This window comes from Chrysochloris asiatica, unplaced genomic scaffold (assembly GCF_000296735.1).
Source record: "Chrysochloris asiatica unplaced genomic scaffold, ChrAsi1.0 scaffold00021, whole genome shotgun sequence".
NCBI lineage: Eukaryota > Metazoa > Chordata > Mammalia > Afrosoricida > Chrysochloridae > Chrysochloris > Chrysochloris asiatica.
The window spans coordinates 9,520,443-9,539,685 of record NW_006408539.1 but is presented as its reverse complement, the minus strand read 5'-3'; the positions used below and the strand labels follow the sequence as shown (position 1 = coordinate 9,539,685).

The 19,243-nt window shown below is 38.8% G+C and overlaps 1 protein-coding gene across 2 annotated transcripts in view; it reads right to left on the bottom strand.

Annotated features, from left to right (window-relative positions):
- Positions 1-19,243, bottom strand: part of WDR7 (WD repeat domain 7) — a 425,218-nt gene that overhangs the window by 224,907 nt on the left and 181,068 nt on the right. For both annotated transcript variants that reach the window (XM_006837515.1, XM_006837514.1), the window contains one exon: positions 11,754-11,867. In XM_006837515.1, the coding sequence (XP_006837578.1) occupies positions 11,754-11,867 (114 nt within the window). The remainder of the gene's footprint in view (positions 1-11,753; positions 11,868-19,243) is intronic.

Below are 19,243 nucleotides of genomic sequence, written 5' to 3'. Positions count from 1 at the left end.
AAATATAGAAAGTTAGTTATTTAGAATGAAATACTCTACCCAGAAAGGAATGTATTAAACACATTTCTTTTTCTTAATATATGTTTTCATGAAAACTATATTATAAATAAACTCTAAGCTTAATAAACCAAGAGCTTCCATATAGTAAATTCATACTTTGTAGTAGTTAACATTCTGAAGTCAAAAGCAAGGATAATATAGACAATTTAGAGCTAATTATTTAAAATAAACAAAGATCTAGTGCTACTTTTTAGACTCTAATTGTAAGTTAAAGGATGAGGAAGGTGCAGGGTAAAAGATTTCTGAATATGTAATGCCTCAGACTTTGTTCTTTAGAGCTTATCTGTATCTTCACAAATTAAATAGCCTATCTCTCAGTCACAATAAATGTATAAACATTTTATGAATAGGGTCTTTGGTAAGTGGTAAAATGCACAAATCGATAGTGAGTCTCAGACTAGAAGTCCTACTATAGCTTACTGTATGAATCCATGCTAAAGTGTCACTTTCATATTGATGATTTCAAAAAGGCAGACAGAACAGTGAACATTTTACATAGGTACAACAAAAGGACTGTTTAGCCATGAAAAATACTTATAGTCTTAGATTACAGCCGTCCTAAGTATTGGATGAAAGTGGAAAGAACAAATATGGGATGACTCTTTAAAAGGAAACAAACATAAAAAGTTTGCATTTTAAATAATGGCATAACCAGCGCAGTAATTACCTGCTATTCTAAAGAGTACGGTGAACTGTGACATCATCTCATATTTCAGAATAAAATTAAAGTCTTCAGAAGCTCACTGGGTTTGGTTGAGAATGTGGGATGGTGATGAATATTGCTTAAAATGCAGGCTTGGGAAGCATGTTCTCAGCCCCAGACCATGACTTGTTTAGTATGTGGCCTTACCTCAGTTTCCTCTCAAAGCTGTTTCCTTAATTTACGTCTGGAAAAATATTAGTATCCACTTGAAAGAAAGTCTGTATGAATCAAATGCAAAGTGCTTGGTGCACAGTAAGTTCCCAATTGTTAAATTACCTCAATTTCCATTATCCTTGTCTATTTTTTTTTTCTTTTTTCCAATTAGACTTCTCATATTCTAACATATTGTATATTTAATGTCACTAGCATTGTTGTCTCTCTCCTTCCACTGGAATGTAAGTTCATGAGGACAAATAAGTCTTTGCCTATTGCTGTAGGGTAAGCACTGGACCACAAGGTCGGTGGTTGAAACTTACAAGCCGCTCCTTGAAAACCCCATACAGGGTCACTATGAGTAGGAACCGACTTGATGGACTTAACAACATTCTGTTCACTTATATTTCCTAAACATTTTTAAAACAGTACTGGGCATGAAGGAGTCCTGGTGTGGCGCTGTGGGTTAGTGCACCAGATAGCAAAGCCGTTTGAACTGCATAATCAGTGGTTCAAGCTCACCAGCTGCTCCTCGGAAACCCTATACAGGGTCGTTATGTCGCTCAACAGTACGTAACAACAACTGGGCCTGTAAGTCCTTGATAAATATTTACTGACTGAAACTGAATGGATACTAAAAAGATTATTACGTAACATTAATAACACAGAGTATTACTTTTAATCATTATTATGGCTTTTCATGTTAAATCGGGCAAGGCATGTCTGGCTCACAGGCACAGAAGGCCTGAGAAATAATGTGGTCTGGCCCTGTCAAGGCAACTGCAATCCAGTTGCCATCACATTGCTGGTGGTTATATGTCGGTTCTGACTCATGGTGACCCGTATAAGGCTTCCAAGGCTGTACATTTTCACTGGAGCAGAAGGCTTCATTTTCCCCCATGGAGTGGCTGGTAGATTCAAACTGCTGACCTTGAGGCTAACAGTTTAGCTCATAATCCACTAAGCTACCAGAGTTAATTAACTGCTTGACCAAATATAGCAGGCTAATTTTTAATTTGATAATTGTGTATGGCCCGTGAATGATGTTTTAAATTTTGGCAAAAAAAAACAAAAAACCCAACAAAAACGTTCCCCATCCCTGTGTTAGTTAACTCATGCTTTCCAGATTTTTTCAGTTGAACGGTCAAATAACACGTCTGTGACCCTGGTATCAGTCATGAAATCCTTTAAGAATGAAAAAACAGTAAGTCATTCAATTGTAAAATTAAGTGGCCCCTCCTCCAACAAACTTTATTCCACAATTCAAGAAAATGCAAAAGTGCATTTGTAGAAAACCACACATCACTTTACTATAAAATAGGATGCCTTCCCAGAAATTGAAAACTTCAAATCAAGAAAGCACACAACTGCAAAGGAGATTCACAATGCAGGTCACTAGAGTGAAGCTGGGAGAGAGAGCAAGCTCACACAAAGGGTTATCAGGGCCGAATATGGGCCACCGTCACATTACATGTCCTTTGAGCAGCTAGTACTCAGTCATTAACAGAGATACGTTTGCCTCTCAATTGCTAATTAAAATGCAGTTAGCCACGATTTTACAGAAACGTACCTCAAAAAGTAAAGCAAATACACTCAATGCAGCCATTCGGCTCCATTATCATTGCTGCTTTTGTTGGCAGTAGTTGAGTCTGTCAACTGTGTTGCTGATCCACTACCAAGCTCTCTCTTTTTGACAATGCCAGTGACTCCTGACCCTTTATCACGTTACATGGTCAGTTTGTGTCCTTGCTATATTGAACCAGCGGCAGGACACCGCCGTATGATGCCCAGAAGTGATCTTCTTAAAGGGATACATGAAGGTTTGTGAAGGAAACCCTTCCAAAAGTCTTTGTAACCTCCAATCAGAGGAAGGTTGTTTCAAAATGTAATACCAGGGAGACAGATGTCTTCATCTTCACCCACAATGTAAATTAAAACTCCATACATGGTAATCAAGTCACCCAAAAGGTCTCCTTTTAAAAAATACATATTAGATTCTAATTTGTTATCTAAAAATTGTTGCTATTTATATCAGTTATTAGCAAGCTATATACTATTATAACTGTAATTATATTAATGGCACTACCACAATCACAATGAAAATAACAACATATTGTCTGAAAATACTGATAATACACATCTACATAAGTGACTAAGTTATAGCAATAAAAATAAAAGCATACATACAAAAACAAACACACAGGGATAAAGGAATGATCTTGTGATTCTGAAATTATAAACAATCTAGAAACACTCTTAATGCTATTTTTTTCTACTTGAAAGAAAGCACTATTGTCGTAAGAACAGATTTTAAATGTAGAGAGTACTGTACAATCTGAAGCCAATCGACTGAAAAGGAAGGGGCATTTCTCATTTATACAGTGTATTTTTTTTTAATGTGTAATAGGTTTTAATATCTTTGTACATAAGATAACAAGATTAATTCCCCCAAATGGCAACTATGAGTGAGATGTGTCACTGAAAACATGGGGTTCACGGAAAGAATGTGGACCTTTAGATAGAATGCTAACTGAAAGGGAGGGTGTGTGTTGACCAAGGCACACTGGCTTTGCTCTGCAGAAGCAATCAATACATATTTGCTTTGAAAAGAGAGATACAGAAAGCAGCTGCAGCAGATTTCCTAAACGACAAGGTAAAGGTTTAAATTGTCTCCATCAAGATGCAATTCTTTCTTCCCGGGACTTTTCCAGCTGTTCTCTTCCAGTTAAGACTATTCAACGCAAATAAATTTAATTAGTTCCAATTGATCATAAGCAACGTTTATACAGATTTATCCATACTTCTTTACCTTTCAAAGACAAACACTGAGTCTGTGAGGCTCCGATTCGAGTGATGTAACACAGCATTCAGTCCTTACTCATTCTCAACCAGAGAAAATTTTTAGTAAGGACTGTTCTGCCTTTAGTGAAAGCACTCAAATAACCATTGCATTTCACTTTCTAATTGTTATCTTAAGCAGATTGTTTTGAAGAATTGAGTCCTAAATTATGACAAAAATAGAATTAGTATAATTAAGCACATCAACCTAACTATCGTTTCCAAGGAAGAACTCAGTCAAAATACAGGCATGTGTTCCTTTCATGACAGAATCCTATGTACTTGATAAAGAATTATTAAAAAGGGCAATTCCTCTTAAGTATGTGGGGAAAAAAATTCAATCCGATTTTCTAGAGCAAATGATCCAACTGGCCAATTTTCCCTTTCATAGAAGTCGTGCTCAATAATGCTGGTCACCCCAGAATGAGATTACTGTGCTTGAAACAGGTTTCTCTCAATACAGCCACAATATTTTTCATAATGCAATTGATACAGGACTCTAGTCAATGAAACGAAATATGGTTTTCTTCTAAACACTCACAAAAATCTATAGCACAGCTGAGTCAAGTCACACACTGAAAAGGCAGTCCGGATGATCTACCGACTGCAGCATGCGAGTTGCTTGGACTACATGCTAAGGAAGCCTTTCTTATTACTTAAATTGGTGGGTTATTGAACCTTCCTGTCTCTGGTACCCAATGCATGAAATGAATACATCAACTGATAAAAGCCAATCATCCCATATTTTAACCTAACTTCTTGCAGATGAAAATATATTTAATGTAGCATTAACTGATTCTCCAAACTAGGTTTTCATTTTTAAGCCTCTTGACTTAGTTAACAAGCAGAAGAAAACAAAATGGTGGGCTATCTCAAGGTTTTGTTGTTGTGAAGTGCCTTCAAGTCAGTTCCTACTCATAATGACCCTGTATGGGGTTTCCAAGGAGCAGCTAGTGGGTTTGAACTGCTAACCTGTAGTTAGCAATCTAATGCTGACACATAAGCATTACACATACAGCCCCACAATCAGAGCTTTGGTAGTATATAATTTTTAAATGTTGCTGTGCTAAATTTAATAATGCTGACTTGAGTGCTACCAGTGGTTCTGTGAGAAATAGAGGCTTTCTGCTCCCTTACAGATTTATAGCCCTGTAAACCATATACACCCTCGGAAACCCTGTACAGGGTCGCTATGGGTTGGAACCGACTCGACGGCACTTAACAACAACAACAATGAGTTGGAACCGACTCCACAGCACACAACCACCACCACCACCACTTGAGTGTTCAAAAATCCAGCATTTATCCCAGAAGGTCAATTGGTTAGTTTAACTCAATCGTAAACTCAAAAAGCAACTTCTTTCTTTTCCATGAATTAAGCCATTACTTTTTATAGGCTTGAAGGTCTTTAAACTTGACAGGGAATTAAAACAAAACAACAAACAAATTTATAACAGCATAAGAAAAGCAATGAAAATGGAATAAAAGATGAAGTAGTTGTAAAAAACCTCCAAGTGAAATCTATTTTCTTTAATAGCTACTGAAACAAATCCTATAATTGTGACGTTCAGTGACTTCCCCACCACTTCTCTGTCAGTCTGTCATGCTTTGGTGGCCTGTGTGTTGCTGCGATGGTGGAATGTATGCCGACATGGATTTTAAATACCAGCAAATTACCCGTGGTGGGCAGATTTCAGCAGAGCTTCCAGACTAAGAAGAGGCAAACAGGTTAGGCACTGAAAACTTCATGCAAAGCAGCAGAACATTATCTGGTATCTTTCTGGAAGATGAGTTCCTCCGGTTGGAAGGCACTTAAAAGGTGACTGGGGAAGAGCTACCTACTCAAAATAGAGCTGACTGTAATGACTTGAATGGAGCAAAGCTTTCAGGACCTTCATTTGCTGATGCGGTGCAATTCAAAATGAGAAGAAGCAGTTGCAAGCATCCAATTATATGGTTTACAACTCTGAGAATGACAAATTGAAGAGGAATAGTCTCAAATTCATCATCAACAAAAGCATTTCAAGATCTGTCTTGAAGTACAATGCTGTCTATACGAGAATAATATCCATATGCCTTTGAGGACGCCTCAACTGGCACATTGATGGATTCTATGAGCATAATACTGAATAACAGTAGAAGCATCAAAAAGAATACACAGACTCCCTTTACCAAAAAGAACTGGTTGATGTTCAACCATTTCATGGAGCAGCATTTGAACTAAAACCACTGGTATTGAAGGCAGAAATCTAAGCTGCACTGAAAGCCCGGGCAAAAAAAATTCCATCCGGGGACTGACTGATGGACTACAAATTAAAATATTTCATTCAGCAAACTGATACAGCACTCGAGGTACTCACTTGTCTATGCCAAGAAATTTGGAAGACAGCTAGCTGGCCAACTGACTGGAAGATATACTTATGACTCTGGAAACATCACAAGAAGATGGGAGGAACACACAGTCACTGTACCAACAGAATGATCCAACAGAATGTGATAATCATCAAACCACTAATATCATCTGGTGTTGTTAGGTGCCATCAAGTCAGTACTGGCTCATAGCAACCTTATACACAGCAGAATGAAACACTGCCCGATCCTGGGCCAACCCCACTACTGATGCCACGTTTGAGACCATCAATGTTGCCACTTGGCCAATCCATCTCATTGGGAGGTCTTCCTCTTTTTCTCTGATCCTCCACCTTACCAAACATGATATCCTTCTCCAGTGACTTGTCCCTCCTGACAATATGTCCAAAGTATGAGATATGAAGTTTGGCCATCTTCGCTTCTAAGGAGCACTCTGGCTGCACTTCTTCCAAAACAGATCTATTGGTTCTTTTAGCAGTCCATGGCACTTTCAATATTCTCCTCCAACACCATAACTCAAAAGCATCAATTCTTCTACGGTCTTCCTTATTCACCGTCCAGCTTTTGCATGCATATAAGGTTATTGAAAATACCATGGCTTGGGTCAGGCGCACCTTAGTCCTCAAGCTGACATCTTTACTCTTCAACACTTTAATAAAAAGGTCTTGTGCAGCAGATTTGCCTAATGCAATACGTCGCTTGCTTTCTTGACTGCTGCTTTTACGAGTGTTGATAGTTGATTCAAGAAGAATGAAGTCCTTGCCAACTTCAATCTTTTCTCCATTGATAAGAATGTTGTTTATTGGTCCAGTGGTGAGGATTTTTGTTTTCTTGACATTGAGATGTAATCCATACCAAAGGCTGTGCTCTTTGATCTTCATTGGTGTTTTAAGTCCTCTTTGCTTTCAGCAAGCAAGGTTGTATCATCTGCATATCACAGGTTGTTGATGCCACGTTTTTCCCCATAGAACCCAGCCTCTTGGATTATTTGCTCAGCATACAGATTGAATAAGTATGGTGAAAGAATACAACGCTGTTGTTCACCTTTCTTAATTTTAAAATGTTCAGTGTTCCCATGTTCTGTTCAAACAACTGTCTCTTGGTCCATGTACAGATTCCTCATGAGCACAATTAAGTGTTCCGGAATACTCATACTTCACAATGTTGTCCATAGCTTGTCATGATCCACACAATCAAAAGCCTTTGCGTAGTCAATAAAGCACAGGTAAACATCTTTCTGATATTCTCTGCTTTCAGCCAAGATCCATCGGACATAAGCAATGATATCGCTCGTTCCACATATGCAAGTACAATTGTGCTGAAGAGACTGCAAACACAGTTGTAGCAGTAAATTGACAGGTAACTGACAGAAATTCAAGCTGGATTCATAAGAGGACATGGAATGAGGGATACCATTGCTGATGTCAGATGGATCTTGGCTAAAAGCAGAGAATACAAGAAAGATGTTTACTTAGGTTTACTGACTATGCAAAGACACTCAACTGTGTGAAGTATAACAAATACAGATAACATTGTGAAGAATGGGTATTCCAGAACACTTAAATGTGCTCATGAGGAACTAATATACAGACAAGAGGAAGTCCACATACAGAAAAAGAGGACAGTCAGGAAAGGTGTGCATCAGCGAAGTAGTCTTTCTCCATACCCATTCAATCTGTACATTGAGCAAATAAGCCGAGAAGCTAGACTATACGAAGAAGAACCTGGCATCAGGATTGGAGGAAGGCTCATCATAACCTGTGATATGTAGATGATACAACCTTGCATATCACAAGGTGGGGAAAAAAAGCACTGGAATTTACTGATGAAGATGAAACACCACAGCCTTCAGTATGGGTTGTACCTCAATGTAAAGAAGACAAAATTCCTCTTAGCTAGACCAGTAGATAAGTTCATGATAGAGAAAAGATTGTTGTTGTTGTTGTTATGTGCTATGGAGTAGGTTCCAACTCATAGTGACCCTGTACAGGGTTTCCGAGGCTGTAAGTCTTTATGGGAGCAGAAAGCTTCATCTTTCTCCCGCGAAACAGCTGGTAGTTTCGAACTGCTGACCATGAGGTTCACAGCTCAATTTGTAACCACTACGCTACCAGAGCTCCTTAGAGAAAAGATTAAAATTGTCAAATATTTCATTTTACTTGGATCCATAATCAACACTCTAGTAAGCAGCAGTCAAGATAAGAAATCAAATGACATTATGCAAATATGCTGCAAAAGACTTCTTAAAAGTGTTGGGCAAAGGTGTCACTTTGAGAACTAAGTTGCACCTGAAAAAAACCATGTTATCTCAATTATCCCATATGTATGCAAATGCTGGACTATGAATAAAGAAGACCACAGAAGGATCAATTAATCTGAATTATGATGTTAGTGAAGAGTATTGAGTATACCATGAGATTTAAGAAAAACAAACAAACCTGTTTTGGAAAGTCTGGCTGGATTGTTCCTTGAAAGCAACAATGACAAGACATCATCTCACATTATTTGGCTATGCTGTTAGAAAGGGTCAGTCCCTGGAGAAGGACATCATGCTTGGCAAAGTGGAGGGTCAGCAAAAAAGAGGAAGACCCTCAATGAGATGGCAACAACAATGGGCTAAACATAACAATTGTGAGGATGGCGCAGGACCAGACAGGGTTCCATTGTGCTGGACACAGGGTCACTGCGAGTCCAAACTGACCTGATGGCACCTCACAACAATAAATGACTTTCTGAAGGGCTGGGAGTTTCTGGAATCAATTATATTTATATTTCAATTGGATGACTGCTTTCTCATTTATGAACTGAAATATATATATATTTTTAATTACAAAGTAACAATTAGTAGCATTACCTAAATTTTCCTGAAAACCAAATGCTCCCAGAGTTAGATAACTACTGATTTTCTGCAGTAACACAAAACTACAATTTTGTTGGTGGTGATGATGAGGTCTTATTTAACAGATTCCAATTTGGGGAGCACTTATGAAGATTACAGAAAATTTGAGCACAAAGTGCTGAGAATTCTCTAGTCCCCTTTTGTTCCCTACATACATATAACTTTCCCATATTATCAACTCTTGCATTAATAAGGTACCCTTGTTACAAGTGATGGACCAGTTATTATTGTTAAATGTCACTGAGTTGGTTCTGACTCATAATGACCCTGTATAAGGTTTTCCAGGAGCGTCTGGTAATGACTGACCTTTCCGTTCAAACCTACCTTGTGGTCCAGAGCCACACCACGTCCAGTGCCACACCAAGACTCCATGATAAAGCAGTATTGGCACATTATTACCAACTACAGTTCACTCTTTGTCTTGTAAGTGTTCTATCAATTTGGATAAAAGCGTAATGTCATGTGTTCATCATTATAAATTTATACAGACTTGTGTCACTGCCCTAAAAGTCCCATGCTCCATTTTTGTTTATCCTTCTTCTTCCCCGCCCCCTTGAATAATCAGGGGTAACTGATTATTTTTACTGTCTCCATACTTTTCCCTTTTGCAAAGAGTTTGAACTAGGTTTTTAATATAAGCTTTGCAAAAGTTCAAGAGAGAGAGTTGGCTCCAACAGCTTTTTCCCAGTGTTTGAAAAAGTTACAGGCATTTAGGTGACAAAAGCTGTCAGGTAATGCTTAGCTGAATGGTGCTAATAATCTCAGATTATAATTTGCCAATAGCAGGTGATGCTCAACTGCTCCATATTGAATTCAGAGACTGCCCTCTCTTTACATTTATAGGCAAATGCCGTTTCCATTCTTTTAGTTCTGAAATCCAGTCTTATGAATTGTGGATGGGATGGGGGTCACCATAGGTAAAGGTCATCTAACAAGAACCTATGTAAAGTTGGGCTTTCTTTAAGTTTTAAATGATTACACCTAGATGCAGAGGATATAAAACACTTATGTAGACCTTTTAAAATCCACCATGCAGACCTATGAAAGAAAAGGAAACCCGCCCTTGGATTTCTCTTTTGTCTTTTTCATCCTTGGAATTTTTATCACTTTCTTAATTAGCAAGCTTCTTCTGAAAATATCACCTTTATGATAATACTTGGAGTCCTGGTGTGGCATCCTAGGATAAGCACTTATCCTCAAGGTTGGTCTGACTCACAAGGTTGGTGGTTCAAACTCACCAGCTGCTCCTGGGAAACCCTATTTAGGGTTGCTATGAGTCAAAACCAACTCGATAGTGCTTAACAACAACAATAACAACGAATGCTAATATTTGTTACTTCATGATAATATACATGGTCAGTTTTTACATTTTAACCATCTATACCAAAAACAAATTTATCAATCTTTGTTGTTATTTTTGTCAAGTCGGTTCTGACTCATAGCAAGAAAAACAATTATATTAGGCAACTTTTATCCTTTATGCATTCAAAAAATTTACAGCTGAATACATTTGAATAGCTAGTATTTAAAATAAATTTTAACTTTATTAGACAAATTTAAAAATGAATTGCCCTGCAAAGTTTTTAAATCTGTAAAAAGATGGGCTAAAATATATATGAGCCCTAGGTATGGTGCTTATATATATCCTATATGCTATAGGGTAAACATTGGACTACAAACTGTAAGGTGGGCAGTTCAAAGCCACCAGCAGCTCTTGGAAACCCTCTAGAGGGTCATTGTGAGTCAGAACAGACTCGCGGCTGTAAGTCTTTAAGGGAGCAGAAAATCTCATTAGTTCTCCCTTGGAGCAGCTGGTGTATTCCAACTGTGAACCTTGAAGATCACAGCTCAATACATACCCACTACATGCTGTAGAACACACACTCTCTTGCTCAAATTAATATATGTGCATATATATATATACATATATGCATATAATGTACTTTCACTCTAATACATATGTTATTGTTGCTGTTGTTGTTATTATGCCGTGGAGTCGGTTCCGACTCATAGCGACCCTGTACAGACAGGGTTTCCGAGGCTGTAAATCTTTACGGGAGCAGAAAGTCTCATCGTTCTCCCGTGGAACAGCTGGTAGTTTTGAACTGCTGACCCAGAGGTTAGCATCCCGATTTATAATCACTACACTACCAGAGCTCCTTCTACTACATATATACATATGTATACTTTGTATTTGTACAGTTGACTTTACGCTTGTTTACATGCTTGATAATACAGATTAAAATATTCAATATACCAACAACTGAAATAATTTTGAAAGGTAGTATTCATTTCTACAATAAGAGCATAAAGGGCACCGTGTCCTTCAGACAGTCTCTATTACATATACTGCTATTGCAACTTCAGTATTCTTCAATTTGTTCTATAATCAGAAAATCTTTCCTAATATAACGCGTCTATTTCCTTACACGTTCCAGGGTTTTAGTCATGACTAGCTTCTGAATTAGAAGGTCTGCCAAAAATCAAACGTAACAGCAGCTTGATTACTACAGTGACACTGAGCACGCCCGGACCAAACAGACATTTCCACTTTGTTCCACATGAAGATCAAAAAGGACACGGAAAACTCTCGTGCAACTCCACATACCGTCAATACAAGTTTCGATCCTTCCCATCAACATATGCACCCCCAGTATAGCTGACTTACAACACTCTCTACAGTATTGAGCAGAGTGCCATCAAAAGTCTGGTAAAGATGCTCATGCTTACCAGTCGTGATATCATCATCAACAAGGTCATGCTCTTCCTCCTGGACTTTGGTTTCTGTCCCTGACACGTCGGGAGCAGGAGTGACATTCGGAACGGCTTCTGCTGTGACTCCAGCTAAAACAAACAGGAAGCACAGGTTTTATTGTCCAGAGTTAAAGGAGAGGGAGCCCCAAACCTTTGATCTTTACAGTTAGAATGTTCTTACTGCATGCAAATCGTTACAACAAATAGTGACACTGGACCTCAAAGTCGATTTGAACCACAAGGTCAGTGGTTCAAACTCACCAGCCGCTCCTCACAAACCCTACATAGGATGTCTGTAAGTCAGAGCCAACTCGACGGCTGTTTACAACAACAACATGTATACAACGCCATTGAGTCGGTTCCAATTCATAGAGACCCTGTGTAGGGTTTCTGAGGCTGGAAATCTTTAGATTTACTTTCTCCCAGGAATAGTTGCTGGGTTTGAACTGCTGACCTGCGGTTGCCAGTCCAGGGCTTTATCCTACAGCACCAAGAGAGCTTCTTATACACACGCACATACACATACACACAAACACACATATATACATTAGAGCAATGTGGCTCCATGTGATAAGCACTGGATTACGAATTACAAGGTCCATAGTTAGAGCCTGCCAGCTGCTTCAAGGGAGAAAGATGAGGCTTTCTGCTCCTGTGAAGATTTAAAGCCTCGGGAACACTACACGGGGTAACTGAGCTGGAACTGACGCAACCGCCCTTAACAACAATCTGTATAATGAAAATTCCCAAACAAATGAGCAAAGTATTCACATGTGCTTTTTTATAGTTATATATTTACATGGCTACAGACTCTATTGGCTTTCAAACACAGTCTGGAAAAAACAAATGGAGGATGCAGAAATAAGCTGCATTGTGACTTGATTGCTGTCCATGTTTTTGCTACAGTTACTTTGGCTGATTTAGATAGAATCATGCCACGGCTGCAGTCCTGGTATAGCGATGGAGGAATCGCACTCGATTGCAAGACGAGTTTGAACCACAAGATTGGCAGTTCAAATTCACCAGTCGTTCCTTGGAAACCCTATACAACAGGGTCAGCGTGAGTTGGAATCGACTACACACACTTAACAACAACAACAACAGCATGCCTTGGCTAGGGAGCAGGGGAGGCAGTAAGTGAATCACTGCTTTAAATTTTCACTTTCGTTTATTGTCCGTTTGTTTATAATTTGGAAATTGGGAGGAAGGGATAAGAACAAAAGAGGGATTTACACCCTCAGTCTAAGAAAGAGATCTGAAATGCATTGCCCCAAAAGATTATAACAAGTCCCTCTCAGAGAGAATTAGATATGGAGTCAGATGATTATCACAATGAAAGAACCTCCCTGAAAACAAGTAAGTGGACTAGATCCGGGGTGAGGTGGCTTCACTCTGTAAGTCACCTGAGAATTTGCTGATAGAATACCTTTCCTAACATACCTGTCTAACTGTATACACCGGAGGAGTCAACGACAGATCAAAAATATTCAGGGGGAGGGGAGGAAGCAATTAAGTGGTTAAAGCAATCCATCAAAGGGTAAGCTGGAGCATCAAGTGCTACTGACATAGCATTTGCACTGTATTAGGCACGATGAGCACTCTAGAGATGAATTCAAGTACAAAGGAGGGCGCACACAGGTTCTAGGCAGATACGTCCCCATTTTATACAAGAGACTTTGGCCTCCCCAAATTTTGTGGCCCATGGGGCTCCTGGAGCCAATCTCCCATGACTACAAGGAAAAACTGACTTTTGCTGTCCCAGGGTGGTGCAAAGGGTGTGTGTGTGCTCACTACTAGCAAAGATTGGTGACGCAAGCTGGCCACGAGGTGGCCCGGAAGAGAAGCCTAGCTGTCCGTTTCTGAAAGGTCATAGCCTTGCAAATCCAGAAGTCAAAACTGGCTCAGCAACTAACAATAATTATTTGTATTTACCACATTATTTCCAATTTGGCAATGGATAAGTAGGCTATCTCAGTATTTTTCACGTGACTTACCAACAGGTATTGTTAAGTCAGCTGTATATAAACCTCACTACTAGAAGTTACTGCAGGAGCCAAACCTTCCCATCAAATCTTCTTATATGGACCTTCAAAAACTTCATGCAAAGGGTCCATTAGAATTTTTGTAAAACCCAAAATTACAAATATTCAAGGACTTATTTTCTTCCAAGATGGATTATCTTTGTCAAATTCAACCTTGCTGCCTCAGGTTTACCAACACAACAAGAAGAATTAACCACCAAAAATGAATTAACCACGAGAATTAGATGGATGAATAGGCAGTTCCTGGTGCCGATGCTTTAAATTTGGAGAGGAAATGAACCAACTTATTACCACAGCACCTGTTTGCAGTTGCTCTATGATCCATGGTATTCTTATTCTGTGGCAGTGAGTCAGTTGTGATCCACAGCGACCCTGTAGATGGTTTCCAAGGAGCAGCAGGCGAGACTGAACTCCCTACCTTGCAGTCCAGCACATTAACCCACAGTGCCACACCAGAACGGAGGTAAAATAACAAAGTCATCCCTCTACAGAACTGTTTTTATTTATTTATGTTGTTGTTGTTGTGAAGTGCCGTCGAGTCGGTTCCGACCCACAGCGACCCTCACTCAGGGTTCCTGAGTGAGCTAGAACTGCCGACCTTGCAGTTCAAACGGTTTTGCAGTCTGGCGCATTCACCCACAGCGCCACACCAGGACTTATAGGGCCTTCCAAATACAACTTTAAAGGAGAGCACTTACTACAAAAGTAGCAATCAGTTAATTACTCAGTTAACGGAGTAAAATAATCACAAAACAGAAGGCAAGCATACCATTCTTAAATAGAGAGCCACTGCTTAAATATACGCTCAAAAGTAAATATTTCATACTACTGAATTGAAATATAAATTCTTGAACTCTCCCAATATTGTTTTTTCCTTGACACTGGATAACACGGACAATAATCAGAGAAACAGGGAAAATACAATTAAACACAAGTTTAAGTTGTATCAACTCTTAGCACTCAGCTCCTCACACAAACAGGAAGCACAAGTTTCATTGTTAAAAGTTAAAGAAGAGGTAGCTGAAACAAACAGGAAGCCAGGGGTTTGCACCCATGCATTAGCTCTGTGGGAGAAAGCCCTGGTGATCTGCTGCTGTGAAAACTCCAACCAAGGAAACCTGATGTGGCAGCTCTCTTCTGTTACACATGGGGTAGCTGTGAGTCGCAAATGACTTGAGGGCACACAACAACAACAGTGACATACAACAGTAACAAGAACAGTCATCGTAGTATGTAACAAAATTACGGTTGTTGTTAAGATGCCATTGAGTCAGTTCTGACTCATAGAGATCCTATATAGAGTTTCTGAGGCTGGAAGTCTTTACAGGAGTGGAGAGCCTTATCTTTCTCCCATGGAGTGGTTGGTGGGTTTGAACTGCTGACTTTGAGATTACCAGTTCAGTGCTTATTGTATAGCACCATGAGGAGTTCTTACATGCATTACACTTCAATAAACCTAATCTTTTTACTTTTTTTAAAAAAAGATACAATAACATCATGGTCATTAATAAGAATTGTGAACACAATACTAGTTTAACAAAACACAGAAAGTACAGGGGAAAAAACTTTTAATTTCTTCTTAGTACAAAAAAAACCTAAACTTTCAAAAGTATAAAATTTACTTCCTCACTATCAAAGAAGAAAAACTACTCCTGGGAAACCTAAGGAAGAGTCTACTCAGAAAACAACTAGATGGAAACTTGAGTTTCGTGTATATTGATGAATGGTCAGTATGTCAGACAATGCTCTTTTTGCTCTCAGCTGCCATCCAATTGGCCCCTGACTCACGGTGACCACTGCATCATGGACCCACACTGCTGGGTCCTGTGTCATCCTCACAGTCTGCTGTAAACTGGGCTGTTGTGATCCACAGTTTTCAATGGTTGGTTTTCAGACATAGACAACTAGGCCTTTGTTCCTTGTCTGTCTTAGTCTGGAAGCTCTGTTACAACTGGTTCAGCATCATCTCAACATGCAAGCCAGCAGCTCCATAAGCGGACTTCTGTGCTGTGAATCCACATCCTGTCTGTCCATCTGTCACACCGTGGGAGCTTGAGTGTTGATATGATGCTGGCAGGTACGAGGGACTTCAAAAAGTTCATGGAAAAATTCCATTATCTTTCACTTCCATTTTTCCAAGAACTTTCTGAAGCCATTTGGTACAACACTGATATTTCAAACATGAACAGTCACCCATGATGGAAAGGTTACAAACTGAGACAGTCTAGGAAGAAGGCAGAGAGATCTACTTCCAGAAATTAGTCAATGGAAACTCTAGGGGTCACAACAACACACTGTGTGACTCACTTGCTTTGGACTTTTCACAGGAAGGATCAATTGCTAGAGGAGGTACCATGTTTGGGGAAGCCAGGGTAGACAAAGCAGACTCCTGGAGAGATAGATGGACAAAATCTCTGCACTGGTGAACTGGACTATGTCAGTGACCATGAGGATAACGCAGGATTAGGCAGTGTTTTATTGTTGTCCATAAGGTCTCCAATCAATTGGAGCTGATAGTATGGCAACTGCCAGTCTACACTTGGCAGAAAGGAAGAAACACAGGAAGTGCGAGAATTGAGCAGAGAATGGTCCTGAGTAAGTTTGACAGGACAGCAAAAGAGTAAAAGGAGTTTATGATCAAGTAGCAGAAGTGGAAACAAACAAACAAAACAACTCCTTTAAAACAGCCAATGAGGTAGCATATACTTCAGATTTCTAAAGACTTAGAGCACTCATCATTGTGAGAGATCTAGATACTTTCCTACTTGTATGCAACATTTTAAATCACTCTAGAAAATATCTGAAATGATATAAGGAACTGCAGTTTTCAAATTCAATGAAATAAAATAGTACTTGCCTCTCTCCACCAGTAAATTAATATATATTACACTGAAGTTTATCTTCAAAGGCTTCTAAATTGTCTTTATAACCATTTTATTCCTACTGGCTAATAACGTCTGAGAAATAATAAATAATATAAACCCAGCAGGCTTCTGTTATCAGGTGATTAACTTAATAATCAAAGATTAAATACTACCATTTAAAATAGTAACAGTTAAAATACAGCAACTTTAACCAGAACTGGAATGTAAAACCCTTCTAGCTCATTATAATTTTATTATTTTATTGATGACTAGATGGATGTAGTAAACACTAGTGCTATGGATCAGAAAGAAAAAAATATATATCCCAACATATTTATAAATATAAACAAAAAGCCTATTTCTCAGGCTCATAATAATATAGATTTCCAGTGAGATTGCCAAAATGGATCTCACTCTAAAGAGGAACAGGCATTTTTAGTTCAGCAGTTGCTCACCGACTCTAGTTTTCCAGTGGTCTAATTAAAACACAAAAGAAGAGCCCATTTGATATGCACATGAACCTTGGAACAAGTAAAACTTAACAAGGAGGCTGTATGTGGATAGCTATAGTTGCTTTTCAGGCAGAAGGCTTGAATTTATTGGAAGCAGATCTCTGCAGTGACTGACCAATGCTGCCCACATTCCCCACGATCCTTATGACAGACAGACTGCCTGCCTCACATTAATTCACTTCACACCACTCCTATCGATCCACAGCCTGTTCCCGAGTCTCTCCGCACACATTGCCTGTCTGGCTGCCTCCATCCACATCAGCACATACACACAAAGGCCAGAGAAAGATAACCTTTTGCTTTCCATTAAAGACACAGTATCCACTTTTCCTTCTGAAATAACATCAGAAATATAAAATGTAACAGTAGAGATGTTGTCTGCTAGAAAAGTCTTCCTGTAAGAAATGGTGATGGGATTTGCCCTCAATTTGAATAGAGATCATTTCAATTTACCAAAGACAAGTCAGTTTATTACAGCTACAAAGCAATTAGAGAAACAATAATGGAATTAAAAAGAAACAGAATTTCTCCCAGCCTGAACAAATTTCAACAATTTAGCTGTCATTTGGTGAAATGAATTTTCATCTTTATATAAAATAAATAGACTGTTTCCTAACTAGCAATTGATCTTCTTTTAAAAATATTTTGTTGTTAAGTACCGTCGAGTCAGTTCCCACCCATAGCAACCCTGTATAGGGTTTCCGAGGAGACGCTGGTGAGCTTGAACCGCCTATCTTGCAGTTCACATGGTTTTGCAGCCTTGCGCATTAACCCACAGCACCACACCAAGACTCCTTTTACAATATACAATGTTATATTTTAAATAAACCATTCTGAAAGTAACAAAAAGAACATATTTACTGAAACATATACAAGGACTGGAAACCACCACTAGAAAGTGTCCTAAATCTACAGACTAGTAATGTGAGACTATAAAGCTTTATCATTAAAGAACCTAAAATAATACATGGTAAAAATCTCACCTAATACTTTTCATTCATTGCATGCACTTTTTCAAAGATTTCTATTTGATTTGCAGGCTCTGAGCTGACTCAACACCAATTTCAGTTTCAGAAGACACAAATAAAATAAATAAATAAATAAAAAGATTTATTGTCCAACCTACAAAGTGTTGTGAGACAAAACCAACCTGCCTTGACACACAACTACACTCAAACATGTACTTAGAATTGTACTTCTCCTGATTTTGAAACTCAAATTATATGCAGAATTGTATGCCTCAGAACTGTTCAACGTGTTCCCTGGATAAGACGGTACCTTTTAAACCTTTTATAGATTTTTTTTGCTAGGGTTGGTTACCCGGGAAGAGGTCACACCATCAAGTGATAGTAAATACAGTGTACTAAATACCTACCAACCAAAAACCAAATCCACTGCCATCAAATGATTCCAATTTACAGCAACGCTGTCTATGGTTTCTGAGGCTGCAAATCCTTACAGGTGCAGACAGCGTCATCTGTCTCCATTGGATCAGCTGGTGGGTTTGAACAGTCAACTTGTGGCTAACAGTCCAGTGCTTATCCTGCAATGCCACCAAGGCTCTTTTAAATACCTACAGCACACTAAATATGTTGTCGTCGCTTATAAAACAAGTTGCTTTACAATTCAGAGAGAGGGAAACTGACAAAGACCACTAAAACTGAGGATGGCTTTATAATAAAAAAGTGGAGATTTGGACTGAGCCTAAAAGATGGGACAGATACAAATAAGAGGGGGGCCATTTTTGTCAATATGAGTGAAAACAAAGCAACTGAAATGAGACATGCAACTAAGCAAAGTTCCCTCGTTATATTAAATATTCATGGAGCAGTCAGGAGACTATGTAACAAGATGAATACATGGTAACTAGAGATATAAAGGTGAAAAAGACATAGCCTTCAATGTCCCCAAAGCTCACGTTGTGAGGTGAGGCCTAGGAGTCAACAAGGAAATTTAAGTAGGAGAAATAATTTTATTTGTGCTTTGGAAATATCACTTTTTAATGTAAAGAATGATTTGGAGTAAGTCAACAATAAAGTTAGCCAAGG